General features: G+C 33.2%; 1 protein-coding gene across 1 annotated transcript; it reads left to right on the top strand.

Annotated features, from left to right (window-relative positions):
* The first annotated feature begins 1,012 nt into the window (after nucleotides 1-1,012).
* On the top strand, nucleotides 1,013-22,426 carry LOC115451864 (trypsin-1). The gene is given in 9 exon segments (XM_037440916.1): nucleotides 1,013-1,519; nucleotides 11,984-12,110; nucleotides 12,614-12,649; nucleotides 13,751-13,913; nucleotides 14,909-15,117; nucleotides 16,497-16,657; nucleotides 17,683-17,743; nucleotides 17,746-17,772; nucleotides 20,471-22,426. Coding segments are annotated over 7 exon segments (747 nt in total). The 5' UTR covers nucleotides 1,013-1,519; nucleotides 11,984-12,110; nucleotides 12,614-12,645; the 3' UTR covers nucleotides 20,593-22,426.
* Nucleotides 22,427-24,184: the final 1,758 nt, after the last annotated feature.

Raw genomic sequence — 24,184 nt, 5'->3', positions numbered from 1 at the left:
CCAGGTTCAGTGATACTGGAAGCTTTTCTGTTCAGTATCAATTGGAATCCAATCAGTGTTCTATATGCCGATAGGCTCGGTCCCTATCACAATATCATGGGGAAACAGCGTAGTGGTATCGTTGGTTGCACGTCTGCCTGCCGTTTACCTAAACTTTCCGTTGGGGAGGAAAAGTTCTCGGAGTGGCGAACATGAACTGGAATACGAAGCGTAGGCAGGCGCCCCACGAGATGGACCGACGACCTGGTGAGGGTCGCTGGAGTCCGATGGATGATGGCGGCCCAGAATCGGTCCCTATGGCGCTCAATGGGGGAGGCCTATGTCCAGCAGTGGACGATTCCCGGCTGAAATGATGACCTCTGCCTACCCTTCGGGGATAAACGTAAGATGTGTTTATGTTATTTTTAATAAACCATGTTACTGTGATAAGTATATAGAACTTATAGATATTATTCGAGGTCTCAAAGGAACATATAATATCTAAAAACAGTTACATATTCTCGCTTCATAAGCACAGCGGATGCCGATGTGATTGACTCAAATGGAATTGCCTCTAAATATTTCCGTAACGGAAATTGAGGGCGTTTGTATATACGGCTAAGAGTAATTATGTCTATTTAAGGCTTGTCATGGTGTACCCAATGTCAATTCCAGTCAAGTAATTACCTTGTAAAGTAATATTAAAATGAACATGTAGGAAACCAACCAGTGATAGATGTAAGATGGGAATCGCATAACGATTACGTGTTTGTGCGCAGTCACGTAGAGTTTGCTGCGGAAACGACAATGCGACGGCTGATTTCACTTTCGTTTGCGTGAGTTGCGGAAAAAACTTCGTTATCAATCACGTTTCCTATTAAAAATAAATTATGCCCTACTCAACCTCAATAGCTGGTGTCTTAAAGATTTGTTTATAATAATGCTTGATAATATACTTATTTTTAAACGTGGTATGCCCATGATAGAGTATTTTCACCGATAAATTGTTTTTATTCTAGCGACTGGATTTAAATTATTCTATAGTTAGGTACTTATAGATACTCGTTGTTTATTACAACATAACACGTCTGTAAATATTGGAATTGCGAACAAGGAATGACGACAAAGTGCGAACGAGGCGGCGTCTCTGCATCACCGCTGGTTGCGTTGGTGGGGCGAGGCTGGATCTCGGCATTAACTTTTTGGCACGAGGAGAAAGTACGCTTGGTGGTGGCCGAAGACCTCGGCGATGTCGGCGGCACTCGGTGGACTCCGCGCGCCCGCGGCCGACATTCGGCCTGCATTTTATACACGGTTTGCGAAATAATGCCACTGAATTGCTGACGCCCAATTCGCCACTAAACGCGCCGTGCGCGGAGATGCCGCGCAAATAAATAGTGGTGCGCACAGATACCACCGTGCTTTTGTTCCCACGACAATGTGCCAATGGAGAGATTTGTGAGTAATTTACGTGGTCTTCGCTTTTAATACTGACGCCAGGGAAATAAGTTCGCCGGACGCAGCTGTTCTTGACAACCATGTAAGTACACAGAGGCCGTTGGCTAATCGGAAAGCACGGCATATTGATTATTGTTTGTATGTGCTTACGGGCTAGGAGCAATGCCTTGCAACGTGCACTTTTACTTTCATCGCGCGCATCTATCCGCGCTTCTTGAAGCAAATGTAATTATCACGTTACAATAAAGGAAATGTAAAATAAATGTATTTAGTTAAATATTTACTACAAACTGTTTTTAAACATGATTTTGAATATTATATTTATCATTTAATACTTTTATTTTTAGGGATAATTAGTTAAATGATTTAGTGATGTTTACGTAGTAGGTATCACCTAACTTAGTTTAATGTATTTTCAGAAAGTCATAATTATACATTTTTTTAAATCCTTTTTTTGCACTGTAGATACCAAAATGTTGCAAATAATATGATTTTTATTTATTTTCATAAAATGATTGATTCTGAAATTTAGACGAATGATTTTAAAATTAATACCGACTTCAAAAATAGCCGTATTAAGTTGGTTTTTACTAACATTGTTTTGTTATTTATTCTATTAAGTAAATGAATATTAAACATCTTGTAAGTAAATAAATTATGGCGCAGCGATTCTTACCTACAGTAACTATTATCCAGGTCGCAATTCTAGCGATCAAATGCAGAAACCTAAGTTGCAATTATAGAGCTTTGTAGCCCACGGAACAATCTTAAATTTATAGATAACAAATCTTTCTTTAAATTGAGAAAGATATTTTATTACCGTTATCGTTTACGAATGTAATTAATTGGCGCATGTTATTGCATCTATGTACTATTCATTTGCAATTTAGTTCTGAGAATCGCAAATATCATGCAAATGAATGAATTAATTAATCGTACGATATGTTCTACATATTCTCCGCGTAGATTTGTTGCATGTAACATAGAGCCATTGTTTCCATAATTCAAATTGATTGATAAATACGACGTAAGAATTCAGATTATTCAAAACAGTGAGAGTAGATAGAATTTCAATTTCAAGTTATCATTTTTTGTGTAAGTATTGTGTTTAGTGTGGTCGAAAATTTTAATGATGATTGATAAGGCTTTACGATTGGATTGAAAATATATAGATCCTATTTGAGCCGTAAAGGAAAGAAAGGATAAAAGTTTAGGATAGGCTACCTATGCTCTGATTTAATAGAAATATAGGTTTTAAAGCCCTTTCCTTTATAAACCCCTAAATCACTAGCGATTCATAGCGCTATCTGTGAGACACCAATGTTAATTTAAAAAATCTGACAAAAAAATATTTTCCGCAAGAGCAAATTACCGGAATTAATAGTAGCCTTAAACCAGGACATGGTCTATCTGAGTGCCAAATTTCATTCAAATTCGTTCAGCGGTTTCTAAGAATACTTTTAACAAACATCCATAGATTCAAAAATTTCACATCCACTTAATTATTAATATAAATAAGAATTAAAATTCTTTTTTTCTTCATATTGGCTGCTTACAGGTTTCTTATTTATTTACATTTTTTTTGGCGCCAACGTTCTTGCACTTTCTTACATTTTGATAAACGACTCCGGACAAAAAACGAGATCACCACAACAATTACCTTGTGAAAGGCCCGCCACTTATACTTTTGAAAGTAGTTTACTTGTTGACCTTACCGATTCATGGATATGATAAAAGCAAAATGAGGTGAAAATTAACGCAATCAAGCGAAAATTTAATTTGATTTTTGTGTATTTCGGGTGTTATGAAGCTAGGTAAATAGGTAGATACCATATCAAAATGTAAAGACAACAGTCAATTTTCCATATTATACGTTTTTCAATTCTTCAATTCAGTTTTAGATAAATTTATTTTCATTTTGCACTGTTTTATATTGTGCTCTACATATTTTATTTTGTAATTCAACAAATGCTTTTTATTATTGTTTATTTTCCTTAAATCACTTTTCTCGTTATCCCTAATAAAATAAACATACGTATTTACCTCATTCTCAACTTTTAATCGAGACAATTATGAAAGCATTTCGTGGGTTTAACCAAATTGGCATTTTATATGATTTGTGGAAAGACCAACTCATTTCGAAATTTATGATGACAAATATAACTTGTGAAAGAATTTCGTAACACAGACAATTTATTTTTGGATATGTAGGGATATTTTGTTACGAAAGTTTATTGAACCTAGTTTTAAATAAAACTGCCTTGGCCCATAGTAATGTATAACAATAATAATTAGCTTCAATTGTACACAAACGTATTAGGCAATTAAGTCGTATTGTTCGTACCAGCGCGGCGCAAACAATCAACAATGTCCAATGTACAATCGGACAAGTTGGTGCTAGTACACTTCCAAACACATTTTGCTTGACCGGTCTAATGTCCCGAGATATTTAGACACGCCCCTGTCTCATATTTCACCAATTACGACAGTTTTGGAGATGTGCGAAAGGAACAGCAGATAACTATTATTGTTTACTTTAGTTGTATTTTACTGATTGACGACGCGCACGCAACTATTGAGTACCAGTAGTATTTTGCTCACAATTATTTTTTCGTTTACGGACACCGACATCTTGCCACTACGTAGACTTATGTTCGTTTACTGGACTCTTAATTACTTAGTCGCCGACCCGTCATGTGACTACTGCACCATGGATTATATATTCCGGGAATTAAATATTACAGTAAGTAAATCAGTCATACTATACTATATAATATTTTAATATTAATTTTAACTAGTGGACGTTAATATGCGTGGGAAAAATATCGTCAGGGCAGAGAACTAATAATTAAAATTTTGCAGTTTTGAGAAAATCGCGGTTTATGGCTTTTTTAATTATTGGTCATCATAATTAATTATATTTAAAGCCAACATAGACCACCTTTTTAAGCTCTTTTAAATATAATTATAATATTATTGAGTTTTGATGAATACTTATTCCTTTAATTGTGTAAAACAGACTTCAATATGCTACTTATTATATTTTATATTAATCCTTAAGTTATCCTATCTATCGTAGGGTCAAATATCATTAGTCATTGTGTGTTTTTTGCCAAAAATTAACATAGTGCTATTGATCATACTTGTAGTAATCTATGTAGTATGTTATTTAAGTTGCTTTACGAATAATCAAATGTCAAAATATTGAAAAGAAATATAATTGGAAAACTTAAAAGTACTCAATGCAAAAATAAACTACTTCGACGGGTATACTCACTATACTTATAGGTGTTACCTATCTTTTCTTGATCTCAGTTAAAAATTCAGAGTTTTCGATATTGAAACAGCAGTAGCATTAAGCGTAACTTTTACCGTCAACTTTTAATAGTAAACTCTAATTTAATGTTGGGAATATATTAAGACAGGCCGGTAAGCCTTTTAGTCCAGTCAATAAGCTCAAAAGGTGTCAATTTATGTATTATAAAGATCCAAAAATATGAGTGATAGCTCATTCGATTTGGATAACATGACGTCTAGAAAAATAATCTTTAGTGTTCATTGGCACTTAAAAATACAATTGTTATTAAGAGGATAAAGAGGTTCTTCGATAACTTAAAAAATAAGAAATAAGGAGGAAATTTCCAATTTAAATCCTCCTTATTTAAGAAATAAGGAGGAAATTTCCAATTTAAAGAAGAAGACGCCCGAAATTCTATCTCCTTTATTAATAATTTTTATTTAATGCCAAAAATATAGACGAGTATTAATAATTTATGGATAGGCGATAATTTGTTTTATTACAGTAATATTGCATAGCCAACATTTTTTTCTGCACATGTGCAGTTTAAAAGTGTAAAGATTTCACATAAAAGGGTCTTCCCCGGTTCCATGTCGACGCCTTTATCGGAAAGCGGCGTCCATTGTTTATTGAATTTAGACGAGTTTAAAGATTTTAAGTAGTGGTAATATGATTTCTTACTAGAGTAATTAACTATGTCGGCGCGTTTTTAAGATCCGCTTATAGACGTTTAAGTCCCACCCAGTTTAACCCAGAGGTTTCTGTTATTATTGTTTCTTTTACAACTACATAATATGTAGCACTGAATTAAAGTAGAATTACAATCCGATTTAATGCAAATTTGGGATTTTTATCTCAATAAAATGTGTGCAATTATGGACAACAGAGCTGATTTTTTACTTAATTTGGATTATTTCGTACTTGACCCACGTATTTTGTGTCGGCCGCACTGGCGTTCTGCTCCCATAAAAATTTTATTATTTTGGCACTGTAGTCATTACGTTAAAATATTATTAGAATAATAGATTTTAGTAATTAATATATAATTTAATTGTATTACAGAGAACCACTGTCCCTCGATGTATAATACACTAGGATGCGGATGAGAGCTTCATCGCCAACCGATCCAGAGCGCACACTCTACTCAACCTGCCTTCTGAGCGTATCAAACTTGTAATGAATACAATTAAATCATATCACTGAAGTAACAAAAAAAATGTGTTTTATTTACATAGACTTTCTACGAAATTTCATTTTACATGTGTATCTCATTATTTATTGGTGTTGCAAATATATTATCTACTATATTCGATTTTAACTTTTGATAATTATATATCGTAGCGATATGTGCGTGAGCCTCATCGACTGGTTCACAAAACGAGCCTATTGAAATAAATCATTTTATTTGAAAGATTTGATTGTGAGATTTAAAAAAAAATATTTACTACTCTTAAAATGAACTCTGCAAATATAAACGTTATTACATTTGGAAGGCATCCCGAAAAAAGTTAAGTAATCAAAAATCTTGTTTAGTTATCTCTGAAAATAATTACTTACTGAAAATATTTTTTTTTTAAAATTTTATTATTTTTACAATTTTTCCTTTATATCCGTAAATGATAATAATAACACTTACTTATGTAAAAAAAAAAAAACAGGTAGTTATATCTTTTGACGAATCGTGAAATTATTTGTATGAATTACTCAGCCATGACTTTTCTTTCTTATTTTTCTTATCAATGAAGGGTCTAAAATTATTATTTAATGACTCCAAGTTACTAATTTTTGGCACATTATTATTCAATAAGTTTGAGGTTGGTTGGAATTTATTCGAAACATAAAACCAGCGCCCATACAAAAAACGGACATGTCCTTTAAAAGTAAATAAAATGTTCAAAAAAGCATAAAAACAATTGAGAAAAAATATAATAATTTCTAATAATGAAACGAATAACAATAATTTATGATTATGTGAATGATTTAACGAATTAAATAAACTGAACTGTTTAAGTAATTTATATAATTCAAAATTCAATCATAATATGCAGCTATTAAATCGGTAAAAAAAATCAATAACTGTAAGTTGATTATAGACTTTGGGTTTTAACTCAGCGAAAACTAAATAATTGGCTAAAGAAAGTAACTAAAATTTACAAACTGGACATGTGCAGCAATAAAATGTTAGCCTTGCAAATACTACTGTAATAAGAATTCAAATCTACGCCTACACTTATAATCTTTAAATGCCTCTAAATTCAATAGCATAACAATCGACTCAGTTTAACGATAAATGCGTCCACGTAAGACCGGTGTCAATACAAACATTGATAAAAATGCGCTCTTTAACAAACCATTTTTTGTGATATATTTATTCTTTTCAAACAACATCTGCAGCAATAAAAATGTTGGCCTTTCAATATTACTCTAATAAAAGCATATTACCACCTACACATAAAATCTTTAAACTCGCCTCAAATTCAATAAATAATAATCGCTGCATATCGATAAATAGTCCAATTAACTACTTCAAAAGGTGTTAAATAGTTCAAATTAGGATGAAAAAAGGTATTTCGTTATTAACTCAAAACTATTCATATTTAAGATAAAAAAGATCATTAAGAGGAAATTTAAAAAACAATATCTCCAAGAAGCTAATAATTTTAGGTCAATTATTTTAACTTTAATGTTAATACATAATATTTGTAAATACAGAGATTGGAATAAAATGTTATCGTCTAAGTTTTTGAAATAAAATAAAATAACAATTCAAATAATGAAATCTATTAACTATGATTTATTATTATAATATGAATTATTGAACGAATTGAATAAACTGAACAGTTTAAATTTTTACGATTCAAAATTCAATCATAATATTATGCAGCCATTGAATTTATTTAATAAATTAATTATAGACTATGGGTTTAAAGAGACCGAAAACTAAAAAAACGGCTTAAAAAAGTAGCTAATCATAATTTACTAACAAAATATAGTTGTGACAAATATGGCGGAAATTGCTTTAAAATGATTATTTTTTTAATACAACATAAAGTTTGGTTTGTTAAAAGTTAAAAAGAAGGTAATCAGGCATGTAATATGATATAAAATAATTAACATAATGTCGTTTCTTATTTATTAAAAATAATGCCAAAAAATTTAACAATATAAACACTGTAAATCGCGATTGTCTCCAAACTATAAAACTTTTGTTATTACGTTCCTTACGTCGACGATATGCATCTTACAAGTATAGGAATTATCGTCATAGCATAGACGTGCGCGCATCAATTTTAATTTCGTTTTCTATTATACACTCAGCAGCGGTTCGGTAGTGTTACGTAACGTCATTGCAGGTAGCCAGCAGACTTACGACTGATATCGATCTATGCAATCGATCCCAAACCCCGCCTCCCAAACGTAGTAAAACAAATTTGCCAAGTTATTTTGACCCTTAGGGTGGTCGACCGCCAACTTTGCTGATTGTACTTGAACTTCACTTCGTCAATTGATCATGATCCTATTCTGTCATGGTCGATTGGGAAACTTTTTCATTACTATTCGGGTCGTGTCTTTCAGGTTCAAATGTGTTGTGATTTCTAGATTTTATCTATCACTTTTAATGCCTTGACACGTATAGCTGATTTCTTATGATCATGGCACTAATTTTTGCTTTAACAAAGCATTGCCCTTCATGGCTGATGTTTAATTTTGAATTTATTAATGTTTTATTTTTCGATTATTCTATTTGTTATGATGTAATTAAAATCTTTTGCGTGTTTATTTTTATATAGCTTACATAAATTCGATGTTCCGAATGAAAAGTGGATGTTAGATAATATCGCCACCTACTTTTACTCGAAAGGAGGACGGCTTCCATTAATAAATTACGTCTTGTAAGTATTCAGATAGATATAAATTTTATTGTGAATTACGTAAAGGTATCTATTAAGATAAATAACAGATCACCTATACCTAGTCTTGCCATAAATATTGTAATAAAGAAAAAAGAAAATTGTTAACTGCAAATAACATTTATTACTTTTACAGTGTGTCAGTTTAATCCTTATTCGAAGTGGTCTCCATTGGCTGCAATACAGTCCTTTAAACGATGAGGCCAGTTATCAATAGAAGCACGCACTCTTTCCATGGGAAAATTCTTCACTGCCAATCGTATAGATTGTTTTAGGGACTCCAAATTATCATGGCGTTTAGAGCAAGCTGTACTCTCTAAAACTGACCACAAATCATAATCCAGCGGATTAAGATCGGGACTAGACGACGGCCAGTCTTCAGCTCTGATGAAGTCCGAAACGTTCGATTCCAACCAAGACTGCGTGGACCGAGCTTTATGACCCGGCGCCGAGTCTTGCTGGAAAGGACCATACTTGGTTATTGAACATGGTGATGTTAAGGGGCTTAACTACCTTCTCAAGAATGGTATCTTGATACACTTGTGCCGATGTTTTGATACCTTTTTCACAAAAATATGGCTCAGTCACTCCTTCATAGCTAACACCCCACCAAACCATCACTGAAGTCGGATAATGTCCACGTTGCACTCTGTCGACTAATTGGGAAGCTTCCTTAGAGCTTTGAGCATAAATACGGTCATTTTGTTTGTTAAAATGTTGCTCAATTGTAAAAATTTTCTCATCCGTAAACAAAATTTTTCTGTGACCTCCCTTTGCGTACCGCTTCAGTAGTTGTTTCGATTTTACCACCCTATTCTTCTTTAAATTATCAGTTAAGAAATGGCCAGTGCGTCTCTTATAGGCTGCAAGTCCTAAGTCATCTTTTAAAATACGCGACATGGTTCTAGGTGCTATCTTCATTTCCCGAGATAAAATCTTTTGCTTTCGGACAGGATTTCTTCGAATTCTTTCCCTTACTGCTTTGACCACCTTTTTCGTACGAACACTACGTGGACGGCCAGATCTTTTCTGTCACAAACAGAGGAGGTCTCATTGTACCTATTAATAGCCCGGTACACAAACATTTTACTAATACCAAGTGTATGGAGAGTTTTAAAAATTGCATTTGGCTCCATACCTACTTTGTGTAATGCTATCACAGCGATTCGGTTCTCTTTATCACCCCACACCATTTTAATATCGCAAAATATTTTACAATGTATTGGCGCCAAAATGAGAAAACACAATGAACAATCGTATAAAAATGACAGATTCGAAATTCAAATGTAATATTTTTTTATAATTAAGTGTAACAGTATTTATGGCCAGACTAAGTATATTTGTTTGATTTTAAGAAGACGAATTCGGAATAATGGTTTAAAGTAAAGGGTATGGAAGCAATTGTATGTTGAGCATAACGAAATGTTTAATTTTAATCGGAATGGACATGGAAATTACCTAAGAATGAAATGGTATAAATACATTTTTTTTTTATTTCAAACGCATGTTTTCTTTATAATTTTACTTAACAAAAAATTATTCAATAATGAATACTTAATTACATGCAAACACAATTTTGTCAATATTTTTGTTGAAAACTTAACTATCAATCAAAGGTACTCTACCCTAACCATCAATTAAGAAAGTTCAAAACAAATACCGTGGCTTGTCACTCCTGACTCTACCATTGCTTTAATTGCGTCATAATTAACATACGCATCTCATTTGCTACTCACGTTTGACCTGTTGTACATAAACGACAACCTTAGCCCCAATAAGTTATGTCACCGACCATAACTATTAGCTAATACATACAAAAATGTTTAGTATAAGTTTCATCATGAAGTTACGTATGACGGAGAAAGCGGAATCGTGAACACCGAGCGTTTGTTACATTTAAACTCGGATCTGTGTCCACCTTATTTAGAAAGGGAATGGCGAAATATACTTCCTTTTACGTTGGGTGTATAAATTAGGAATGCGTTTCACTAATTGAGCGTTAATTAATTTCTATACTTTCGTGAGACCCATACGTAAGCTCATATCTCCATTTGCGAAGTGGTTGGGAAACGTGTTAATTGTCTGACCTATGTACTACCTAGGGATTAACCCATGATTGTTGGTTTATGGTGTAAATGGGATGTAGATAGTGATAGCGCTCATTTCAATTTTAAGTTCAATGGCTTAATAATAAAATTAAGTATTTTTAAGGGGCATATTGAAAGGGAATGGTGATAGAAATTACTTCTTGAGTTTGTATTTTTCCTTCTCTTGGAGTGATGACAATGCATGTAAAAATAATTGAGGTCGTCGTTTTCAAAACTGTTTTGTTGTATGCCACCTTTCATCAAATTACTGCAAATTTCTGCCGGATACCTCGCCAAAAACACTCTATAATAATGTATGAGTCATACTATTTGCAAGTATCATTAAATTTCATGACTAACTGCTATATAATGCTACTGACGTAACGAGAAAGTATTAAACTTGAAAATTAAATCAGAGTAAAAAAAATAATAGCCGGAACATGCTCTTTATTGTGAAAGCAACATTGACATTACAAGCCAATTAATTGTTGCGCAATTGTGCCACAGCGTTGCGCCGTGCTGCGAGGTGCCGCGCGCGTGCGCATGCGCACATCGAAAGTGAACCGCATCCCGCGTTAACTCAAAGCGGTAAACAAAACTTATGTAAGGTAAATTTCCGACGGAATCATTAAATGCCAGTTTTATTCACATGTGACGTAACAAACCACCACATTCGTGATAAAAGTAGTGTTATGTAAGTATCGACGTAGTTTTAGCACGTTTACCCACTTTCGATGCAGACATGCGATCAGACGATTAGACATATAGCTGCAATCGTGATGATTGACGATCGCTTTACAGTAATGACAGTTATATAAGTAACTCTGCTAGAGCATTCGGTGATACAGCCACCTCTATTGGTTTTGTAATCCCGGTTCCGATTTCCGGCAGACAAATAATAATTTCCCTTGCACGTGCGTGCTATGACTTTATTGCACTAGTGTACGACTGTTACTACTAGTTTCATTATTTAAGTGGTGTCTAGTTTGTACGACGTTAGTATTTAGTACTCTATAAAATAAATATAAGTTAAATACCTTGTTTAGTGTAAACGTGCTTATAAAGTTATGATTTTATTGTACAATCTTAACAAGTTGTACTAGCAGTAAAAAATAATCATAAACATTAAATATCTTAGAACTTTAGTTTGAAAATAAGCAAGGATTGTGTAAATGTCTGTAAGATTGTAAGGATCGTTTACTTTTCTTTTATATTTTGTGCACTCAACATATTGCGGTTATCGTTTCCAGGTGTCAACAGGCAATAGATCTCAGCGGTTCCTGTTCGACGCTATATTCGGCCTGGAAGTGCCGATCCTCGAAGAGCAGAGCGTGGAGGACGACGAAGATGACACAACCATCAAAACATGCTCATGTGGTAAGTTATAAATATTCTTACTTATTAGAAGTGTTTTCTGTTTTATGAATATGTGTGTTAAGTCGCATCATTTATTGAAACATAGACAAATATATAACGTGGTCATGATAAACAAGGTTCCATGCTTCATAAATAGAGTAGATTTAGAATAGTTCCTATTACTTACCGTTTGTAACGGAGAGACCTTTCAAATTAAATTCATTTTTGTTTCTTTTAAATTTAAAACAGAATTATAGCGATGCATTATAATTAATTCACATTTTTGAATTTCTTTAAATTTTAGCATTAATTTCTCTATTTATATCTGTAGTTTTATATTATATAATATTTCTATTGTGTAATTGCGAATACATTCGTAGTTTTTACTCGTACATCGCACAACTTCTCTTTCCTCAGATTTCTGTGCAATTTCAAAATATTTTAGTCTATTTTTTATCTTACTATTGTTCTTTTAGCATATAGATAATGTTTTCATGGTTTTTATTTTCACATTCACGTTTTAGAGTGCGGCAGGGCAAACCCACTTCCTAGAAAGATGGGTAAGTTATGATAGCGTGCACAAATTATTTTTTTATGTTGCACTTTTGGTATTAATCTATTTTATGTTTTATTTATATATAATTATTTATAGGTATTTATTATTTTTAATAATATACCTAATGGTTGCTACGGACCTTAACTGTGTACTTTGCTACCTTTATTATAATGGATGTTATGTCAAATGATATTTATATTTAATTAGATGTTGCATGCTTTTGCTAATTGTTTTTGTGTTTAGAACAATATGTAGATGTAGATATCGAATAAGCTATTATTCTTGTAGTTTGGCAAATGAATTATTTAGTTTGTGATTTTCACTATAATTTTGCTAACTCGGATGATAATTAGATAAAAAAACACAACAAGCTTTGATTGCTTCATGTAACGAGGAAAATCATAAGGAAATTATCAGACTATATGTATAGATAGATACAAGATAGGTTAGAAAATAACCGGAAAGCTCATGAAACCTCCATTAGCGGTTCTTATAGCGCTGATGCACAGCCGCTGACTGGCGACGTTGAGCGTTGAACCGTGGCAATGACAGTGAAAGTGTAAATGAACTGGATACAACCGCTCTGCTGACTACTACCTGATGTTAATCTGTACCTACGGCCATTATGAACGGCACAATCTCAATCGATTATTGGCAATTTCCCACTTTCCTTGAACCGGTACCATCGGCAAAAACAAATTGATTTCAATTGATACGAAAGTGAATGCAGATAAATTTAATTAAAATCGCCGATGGTGTTATTTTATTACTCGCGTTGAAGTTGCTACAACTCATTTAACTTGTAATGCATATATATAATTGTATTTTGCTATGTAATTTATTATTTTTGCTATCTTATAAATACCCTTTATATTTTTTCTTCCTGTTCCTATGTCCATTGTCTTAATCTTACTTCATAAATATTATAATTAACACAAAATTGTTATATTTTGTATAAAACGTGTGTTCACTCGTTATTGTTTGTTTGTTTAGCACCTTGCTTGTAGTTACCTTCCAGTAAATTTTTAGTCTAACCATACCTAAGGCGGAAATCTAGCCGTATTCGCTGAGGTCAATAAACTAACGTTCGCTTTCTCATCGGCAGAGTGCGGTGGGTCTAACCAGGAGAACCGCATCGTGGGCGGAATGCCGACAGGCGCCAACAGATATCCATGGATGGCCCGTATTGTATACAACGGCCAGTTCCATTGCGGAGCCTCTCTGCTGACCAAGGAGTACGTTCTCACAGCGGCACATTGCGTCAAGAAGTAAGTACAGGAAATATTCTTGTATACACGTTTCTCGAGACACCATGTTGGGCGCCATTACTTCCTTGTTGACAGAGGTAAAACCAGTTTTGTTGAATCAATAATTTTATCTGCGTCGGTAACGGTAATTGTATATATTCTATACCGCTTAAAGTAATAAGGAATGCATAACCAGACCGCAGATTTATGTCAAACTAAAGGAACCAGGAAAATAGTTTAAAATAGGTCGTTTTTGATATCATCTCTTGAATTCGAGACTATACTTACTATATTAGATAAAGGAGTACCAGTTAGAAGTTGAATATTTTTATGTTAAACATAAAAGAATATTGTGCACGCCATACTCCCAGAAACAACTCATACCATTAGAAACTTGTAAAATGTAAATTAAAAAAATCAAGCGAAAATAATCTCCAAATATTTTTTTTATGAAATACAAAATGACCACTTAGTAACTACGTAGAAAACTGAGTCTTTTACATTACATGAGTCCATGGTCACGCAATATTGCATTGCTTTAATTACGACTTCGTTATCATACTGTACTTTTCCGGTTAATATTCGCATAGTCATTATTCTGATAAATCCAAATGCTACTATTTATAGGCAGGAAGCTTATAATGCACCCAATTATCTGAGCAGGAAAATGGTTCATAATTTGTGAATTCATATTTTTTATTGGCAAATTATACACTGGGCTTGGTACATTGTAGATAGTGGACTAAATATTATGTCGGCTTACGAGGATGTTACTTCCTTTATCAGATTGAAATTTTATGACAGAATGTCTGTAGGTACCTACATGTAAATTCAAGCATCGAATAAATCCGGAATAAGACTTGCTGGAACCAGTAGTTATTAAATCATAAATCACAAACATTCTAATAACACTATTAAAAAAATCATTAATTCGAAATCACAAAAACTGCAACCTAATTTCAAATCATTTGCAGTTCATTTTAGAACACCTCTTAATAAATCCTATTAAATTCCAGACTCAAAAGGTCGAAGATACGAGTGATATTAGGCGACCACGACCAGACCATAACGACTGAAAGCGCGGCGATCATGCGAGCCGTGACAGCCATCGTAAGACATAGGAACTTCGACGCCGTATCCTACAACAACGACATTGCCCTACTTAAGCTAAGAAAACCGGTCAACTTCTCGAGGATCATCAAACCAGTGTGCTTACCGCCGCCAAGTGAGTCTGTTGTTCGTTTGATTGTAATTGCACCCTGAAATTTCGCTCTTTAGCGGAGGCCTATGGTTAGCAGTAGGTTTTCTATAGCTGATGATGATCGTAGTAAGAGACAGGCGAGGATCATGAGCCAACTTACTTCTCTTTTAAATAGGTTTTGCTCGCGGCTCTGTACGCGTGTAAAAATTTTTCTGGGATAAAATTCCTGCTTCATATTATCCCGGTATAAAATAGAGCCCATATTTTATGCTAGACCTCTAGCAATACATCGGTGAAAACTGCATTCAATTCCACGCAGTAGATTTTGCGTGATGCGTGTCGAAACATATAGATTGATATACAAAAATTCTATAACTGCCGTTTTGGCACCTCTCGCTCCAATTTATAATGTACAGACTTCGGCCTATCACATTTTTATTATATGTGAACATTAGGATATATCTACAATATGTAATCATTCTTACGGGTTTATATGTAAAAGAGTTAACTAAAACAAAAGGTTAAAGAAAACCGGTTAACCATTGAACCCGATTAAGGGGCTCTGCAAGCGAACAAATAGAAAATTTCAGAGTGCCTGCGAAAATTCTGCAGATAGTTTTGTCGCGGAGTGTGTGAGCGTAATTGTGTTTATAGGAGTTTATAACCACAATTCATTTCTGTATTGCCAAAATGATAGGCAGAGATGTAACTAGGGGATTTACGGTCAGGTGACATCATCAGTCCTTATTAATAAGCGGTAATAGTTTTAGAGACTAAATTTGCTCTATTATTATCGTCCTTAACTAGATATCTATAAATACACACACTCACGCCTTTTACCTGCTAAATGGCAGGCAGAGGTATAACTGGTACACCGACTTTCCGTTATGTATAGTCAGTCCCATGATATGATAGAGAGCGTACCTGTCGCATATCGGACACAATTCCAAACTCCGGGCTGATACTGAGTAGAAACACCTAATATCACTAATACAACTACGCCACCGAGGTAGTAACTAGATATATACCTACATAATAAGACGAGCTAGCCTTGTCGTTATACACCAGTTTTTACAGTAATACTAGAACAACAATTATTTATACTACTGGATTTTTTTTCTTTGTTGTAAGAATAAAGTTCTTAGTAGTAAATTACAATCTAGTCTATAAGGCTAATAAGCTATACAATCCTTACTGAATTTGCTAGGTTTTAAGTTTACAACTAAGAATAATGTTCTAGGCACTTTTTTAGAGTCTGATAACATAAAAAAAAGTTGTTCGTGTGTAAACATTATACAACTGGAAAATGAATGAAATATTAGTTAGTAGATTCCTGACATTTGCTCTACTTAGCTTGCTCGAAAGTTAGAAAGTGTTATAATAGTTAACCATTAATGTTCCAGGTATTGACCCTTCGGGTAAAGAGGGTTTGGTGGTGGGCTGGGGGCGTTTATCGGAGGGAGGACAGCTGCCAGCCATCGTGCAAGAGGTCCGCGTGCCAATCCTGTCTCTCACGCAGTGTAGAAACATGAAATATAGAGCTACACGAATCACTACCAATATGGTAATTATTTTATCTCTAGTATTTATTGCACGTATTACATTAATATAAAACAATTTTGCGGATTTTAGCACGGTTTTTATATTAAAATTTTCTCCCAACTTTTCGAAGACTTTACAGACTAACCTTGTGGATAACCAACACCTCAGTCCACCCCGTGACCACGAAGGCTGTAAACTGTAAAGTCTTCAAAAGGTCGGGAGAAATTATAATATAAACAACGCGATAAAATTCGCAAAATTGTTTTATTTTAATGGACGTATTGAATTCATTGGTACATATTTACGAATATTTACTAATTACTTTACCTTTGATTGTTTTTTTATATCACATTAATGTAACCCCCATCACCTGATGGTAAGTGGAGTGGGGTCCAATAAAATTTCGACGGAGGAGAGATGATTACTCCTCGGTCGACACAATTTTGCCGATTTGTTTGAACCTGATTACACTGGCTGATCCCGGAACGCGACACATTTACGCGGGCCACCATGTCTGAGCTCACAGCCCATTGTAATCTAAATAACAGGCACCGAGGTCATAATAATTTTTGAGGTTTATAATAGTTTTCAAGTGCTTATACAAAGAATTATAAACCATTTTACTGAAAGGGAGACTGCAATTACGTTAGGAAGCTAAATGGTAGAATTAAAATATTCTCTTTCTTTGGAAAATGATTATTTTTTTATTGCTTTGAATGACGAGACGAGCTTACCGTTCGCCTGATGGTAAACGATACGACCGCCCATAAACAGTAGAAACAACATCCAACACCTTGAATAATAAAGTTTTGTTTGGTATTCCATTGCGCTCGCCATTCTAAGACATGAGATGTTGAGTCTTATTATATCCAGTAGTTACAATGGCAACAATGTCCTTCAAATCGGAGCACAACAGTGACTACACACTGTTGTTTGGTGGCAAAAATAGACATTGCGGTGGTACCTGTCCAGGCGTAATCTCACATATGAGAGACTTACCACCAGTAAATTATAACATTTTTAACAAATTCGCTATATACATTTCAGATATGCGCGGGTCGAGCATCCACGGATTCCTGTCAAGGCGACAGCGGAGGGCCATTGCTAATACAAACGGGGATAAATTTCAGATAGTAGGTAAGTCATCATTATCAACAGTATTTTATTGTCTTATTAACCTAGTGCATCTATACTCAACCTGCTGTACGGGATGGTTTTGCGTGTGTGCTGAGGTTTTCTAAGTGGCTCATTTGACTTCAAAAATTTAACTAAAACTAAAGAAATTTTTCGAAACATCACTTGACAGACTTCACATACCATCAAAACTGTAATAGAGAACTTTTCGAGTATGCAGTTTTCTTCACAATATTTTCGGTCATCGTTAAATCAAGTGATAATTCACAAAGATTACGCACATAACTTTAGAAAAGCTCGAATCGCGTGCGCTTTGGTTTGAACCTGCGGACATTGGTCTCGGCAGTTCTTTCCTCTTTCAACAAGGCTAATCTAATTGTGAATTGTGTTAAAATAATTAAAAAGTAAAATTTTTATTACTTTTTAAGATTCTTAAGTATGCCTCTGAACTTATGTTGTGGCCCGAGGCACTACATCTAAGATGTTTTTGCGTTTATAAGAAAAGGGTTAATCACTGCTGGTATAGTCACAACGTATATGGGCATCGAATTGGTATAATAGGGTTGATTGGGTATCGAAACAATGTGGGGTTTCTAAAACGCAATATTCTCGAAATAATATCCTCTTAAGAGTTTTATATCAGATAAATAGATCCCGAAACATGCTTAAAAATAGCGTAACATAAATATTTCCTCATTCGTCAACCGCTATCAAAAAATATTTTTTACAATATATGACAAACATGGCTAATTTCGTTACCTACATAATTAATGTGAAAACACCTATTTCTAGGTAAATCAATATCCATAAAACATCTTTGTGTTTAAATTTATATGGAGAGCCATGATAAATTAAATGAACACGTTTTATTTATGATAACGAGCATAAAAATATAAGGTCAGTCGGGGCAAGTGCGCCGACGGGGTAAGTGCACCTACCCTAAATAAATCGAAAACTATTGATGTTATACAATTACCGCAATCTTATATCGATGCTACTAACTGAAATACAGTTCCACTAAAAACATAAATGGCTATGTTCATTTTAATACGATTTATTCGCCATTTTATTTTAAGTGTCATTTAGACCTGTAAACAGAGATGACCCCGTGAAAGATAACATCAAATATTTCAAGATATTTAACATATTTCTGTAAACCAGTAAGGTGAATACATAGTTTAAACCTTTTATTTTAACTTCCTGTCTGAATTTTATTTATATATACTAAAATAAAGGATTTTTAGCAATGCGAAAAAATGTACTTAAAATTGTCGAGTAGGGCAAGTGCGCCACAGTTAATAGTCGTATGGCGCACTTGCCCCTGATCCATATATAACCAACCTTTTTTGAGAATAAGTTTTACTAATATGAATTATTATTATAAAAATGTTATACTTAACAGCAGAATTTTTTGTATTCAAGGTATTTTGTTTCGAGCCGACTTAAATAAAAGGGCGTATTAGTTAATTCGTTTTACAAAAGAAAAACTGAAATACCTTGGTCTAGAGCAACTTTACGTGAATAGGTTCCAACTGTTCGATCAGGCACGTTATCTGGATATAATGCAGCTAAAACATATCAAATGTCATAAGGCCAAATTCTAAGTAATTGAGTTATAACGCATTCGAAATTGTTAATTTCTACTTTTTGTACGTTTTTTAGTTTTTAGAAATAAAATGGATTTTATATTAGGGCTACCATTTTTTATTCCAACATATCCGCACACAAAACTCTAATATAGCAAAAATCTTATATAGCAAAAAAATCTAAAATGTTTTGAAGCCCTGATTTACATATATATGGCGCACTTACCCCGAATTTCATTTGACAGCCATAGTTTGTTATAATATTGAGTGATTAAAAATTATCCAAGAGCATTGCGAGTAAAACTTATTTCTCTATGGACTAAAATGAGTGTTTTCTTTATAATGTTTCATATTGGCGTTTTTTTTTACACAGGCGCACTTACCCGGAGGCAAGTGCGCCTACTACCATTTTTTTTTACTTTGAGCAAAATATTATTAATTTATGGTCCAATTTCCTTGAATGGCTATAGGTTTTATCACAAAATACCAAATATTCTTAAATTAATAAAATTATATTCTTAAGTCAGCACAAAAAGAAATTATTTTGCATTGAATCCAGCTATGAAAATTTTATGGCGCACTTCCCCCGACTCACCTTATTTATGCGTGTTTGTGATGTAAAATCTAGTTTCTTCGTATTTTGTTTTAAATACAAAAGTGTTCTATTTCAAATGAATATAAAATTTATCTTATCATAAACTCCTTATAATGGGATCAAATTAATTATTGTAGCAAATTATTTAGATTAAATTTCAATGTATTTGAGACTACAGTGTAGGGGTTAGCCGATTTCATACAAAAATCACCACAATCAAATTCAACAGTAGACGATATCAGCTACTTACTTATAACAACAGTCTATTGCATCAATGCGTTGCACCGATTACCAGCAATGCGTTGAGTAGGTAGGGTTAATACATATAAAAATAATAAATCATTTAAGAGTTCCCGGAGGCAAAAACAAGCATAAACTAACCAGGTATAATGTGCGTAGCTTCCTAATTCCTATAAGTCTAATAGTGTTCAAAATGTGTTCAGAAGTTTAAAGATTAATGATACCTCATATTCCGATTTCGATTTTTCGTGCTTTCTTTTAACTATATTTTTTTCTCCAGGTATAGTGTCATGGGGCGTGGGATGCGGAAGACCGGGATACCCAGGAGTTTACACTAGGATAACACGGTATCTGCCTTGGTTAAGGGCTAACTTAAGAGATTCGTGTCTGTGTGAAGATTAATATATAAAAACTATTATTAAATAGTAAATATAATATAATATTATATATTAAATATAATGTAATATTTAATGAAATAAAGATTTATTTTTTTAAAGAAAAGTATTGAATCGATTGTCAAACAATTTTATATTATCTTAGTTTTTGTATCTTCTTCGATTAGTAAGAGATTTAGCAAAGCTTTATTCTTAAATATTTGAAACATTTTGTAAATGTTACTCATAATAGGTTGTAATGTGACATTATTGAACGTTTAATTTAGACACTTACGTTATGTATAGCGTTTTGATAATGTATTTAATAACATATGAACAACTGATATAATAGTCTTTGTTAATATCATATTTTATTAGTAGTCTTTTTGTAAATACCTATTGTCTTTGTTTTTTAAATATCACACACCCTTACAAAATAAAACACCCGCTCACAAAAATAATTGCTTGAGCTTTAAGGTTAAAGGCAATTATGTTTTGCCTTAATGCACCATCAAAATAAAAAGCGTACAACCAGCAGCCAAAACAATTTGTTTAATTAAAGTTTTGTTTTTAGTTGTAAACCAGATTTGTGCAAATGTTTGGGTCAGTTGCATCATGTGTGTAGTTTGCTCATAGATTTTATTTAAGACGAAGGAAGTAGATTCATTATGCCTTAATGATAGAATTTTTAAAATGTATTTTAATGAATTTTAAATTCATTTATTGTTTTAGTCTAATTCTATTTTTAAATTTCCTTAAGTGTAATTTAAGCTGATCTAAGGACAGGCCGGTGGTGCAGATTACCATTAGATTTTAAGACGTATACTACTACCTAAGTGTTCAACGTGTTTGTACATATTTGTTAATTTATTATACATAATTTAAATAATTTATATTTTAATTGGTATTGTAAGTGTAAATGTTTTCAACATATTGTAAACGGCTACAACAGAGTACCTAATTTTGAATTTGATTTGCTTCATTACTTTATGTTTTTAATTGCTTTATGGCTTCATTACTAATTCAAAATCGTTAACTTGACGTTTTATTTTGGTAATATTAATATTGACAAAATATTATAATTTATCTGACATGCAAGATAAAATGAGATCGTCAAATATATTATTCTTTTTTTAGTACCTACATCAATCTGATTAAGTTTTAAGACTGTACATTTCGGCCTAAACCGGTTATTATCAAAAGTCCATCGCATTATTCTACTCAATAATTTAGGCCTTTGTAAGTAAAACAAAAAAAAGTCAATTTGTTATTAAGTGAAGTAAAAGTTTATATTAACCTCATTATAGATAATTATTTTTTCTATTTCTTAAGCTTAGAATATATTGAGAAATAATAATAGTAACGGCACAATTTGGAAGGTGTCTAAATCGATCAACACAAATATTTTCACTGCGCGACGCTACACCGTGTGTAGGAATAGCGAATGCAAATACCTATAAATGGGTCACGTAAAGAGAGCAGGCGCCATGCTATAAGCTAACCACAGAAAATTGCTATTCGTCTCATTAAAGTGAGCCCATTTTAATACTGCGGTTGGTAATGGGGCGATTTTATCTGAAGCATTATAACTCATATACACACCAGCATGACTTTGCGGGTAAGTCATTTAAAATGAAAACAACCAAGGGATCATGTAGAAACGGCATCCGTTTTAGATCTAAGTAAACGCTCTTTAGGCTACGACTGTGATCTTAATCACGATAAAATTGTTTAATTCAATGTCGTTCGATTATCGTCTCTAAGTTATTGTTTAATTTACACTTTATATATTTTATTGTTTGTAAATTTTATAAAATACTCAGTTATTGATGTTAATAAATCTATAATATGTAAATAAATAATTTGCGTTTTATTTTTATTTATATATGGAAGAGAGATCGATCGATCTACATTTATTTTTAAGGTGTATGACACCACAAATGCGTCACTTGTGTTTACATTTAGATTCCAAGAAATCTTTCCATTTGTTTTAAATAAGGAAAACCACAAACTCTCCATACCACTTTAGGAATAATACATATGATCTTATACTTTTATTTTGTTATGAAACAAATACAAACGGCTTTTACGTTGAGTCATCTATTGCTTGTACATAAACAAACTGCACCCTGAAACTCTATATGTAGAGTTTTATTAGGCTCTATATGTAGAGTTTTGTTAGAGGTTTATTAAGTTTATTGAGAAGAGCATATCTTGGAAAACAGAAAATCCAGTTGACGAGGATAGTTCTTAGTTGTACCTATATGCCAGCCTACCTATTCGCCCGTTATTACTTTATAGGTCGGAACTCGGACTAAGCATGGCGAAGAGTGAGTACGTTAGTTAGCACGTTTGTCTAACCCAAAGATGAAAAGAGATGAGTATTTTTTTTATATACTTACACTGTAAAATGATCCCACTGCAATTGATGGTAAGTGGAGTGGGGCCCCATAGCATGTCAACTGACGAGAGGTGATTACTCCTCGTCAGTCGACACAATTATGCCGGCCTGTTGGCATCCGACATACACAGACTGATCCCGGAACACGACACTCTTACATGGGCCGCTATGGCGGGTTTTAACAGCTCGTGTACGATGGTCCGAGTGGATATAAAATATATCCTATAATATAAATAAACAACGTGTTTTACAAATGAAGAAAAGTCTAATTAGATGTAATATTTTTATTTAATAGTGCGTATGAGAAGAATATGTAAACAGAAGACATTGTAGCTCGTCATGCGCATTGGAAAGTGACACTTTCGCTAACCGTTGAACCGGTCGTACGCATCACATAACCACCGAATTTTCTTAAACCATTCCCATTAGTCTCATTAGATGGTGTAAGTTAGTTGCGAGTCGTAAGGTATTTGATACCTGGTCGGCGAAATATTTTATACTAGCTTTTGTTCGCGGCTCTGCCCGTATGATAATGTTTTGCGGGATAAAAGTACCGTTTTATATTTTTACGGGATAAAAAGACTATTTCTCATTTTAAGGGGCCAAGAACTTTTACAAATGCAGATGTAAACATTGTTGGGAAACTTAAATAATTCATTAACATTGTACTTCATTTATTTTCAAAAATGGCTGGGTAAAGTAACAATACATAAATGATACGTGATGATTTTGCCATGTTTTGCTGGCTCTTAGGGTTGTCACTTATTTCCGGCGGCGCAAATATAATTGTATTATAGTAAGAATCTACTTAGGATTAGGATCGAATGATTACAAATGTATTAACTTTTATTTTGTTCAATGAAACAATGCCCGTAAGATGTCTGATAGCAGTAGTAGATAATGCAAAGATAATGTAAAAGAAAATTCAACATCATTTTTTTCTAATTGATGCGAGATTATTTTAGATTATTTTGGCGATTTTATGTTATGGGAATATCATTTGAATATTTAATTTAAAAAATAGTCATGACGTGTAATTTTGTCAACCTTAGCACAAATTTATAATTTGTATGAAATAAGGGTGGTAATCTTTATCACTTTATAAATTCAGTTGCCTGCTACTTATAACACTGAATTCATAATCTTTTCTGTTACACGAGTTATGAATAAGAAATTACTTTCCTCTGTGGATTATATAGTCACAGTATGTTTTTTTATA

Source organism: Manduca sexta, chromosome 21 (genome assembly GCF_014839805.1).
Source record: "Manduca sexta isolate Smith_Timp_Sample1 chromosome 21, JHU_Msex_v1.0, whole genome shotgun sequence".
NCBI lineage: Eukaryota > Metazoa > Arthropoda > Insecta > Lepidoptera > Sphingidae > Manduca > Manduca sexta.
Note: the sequence above shows the minus strand (reverse complement) of the source record. Positions and strands in the feature narration are given on the sequence as shown.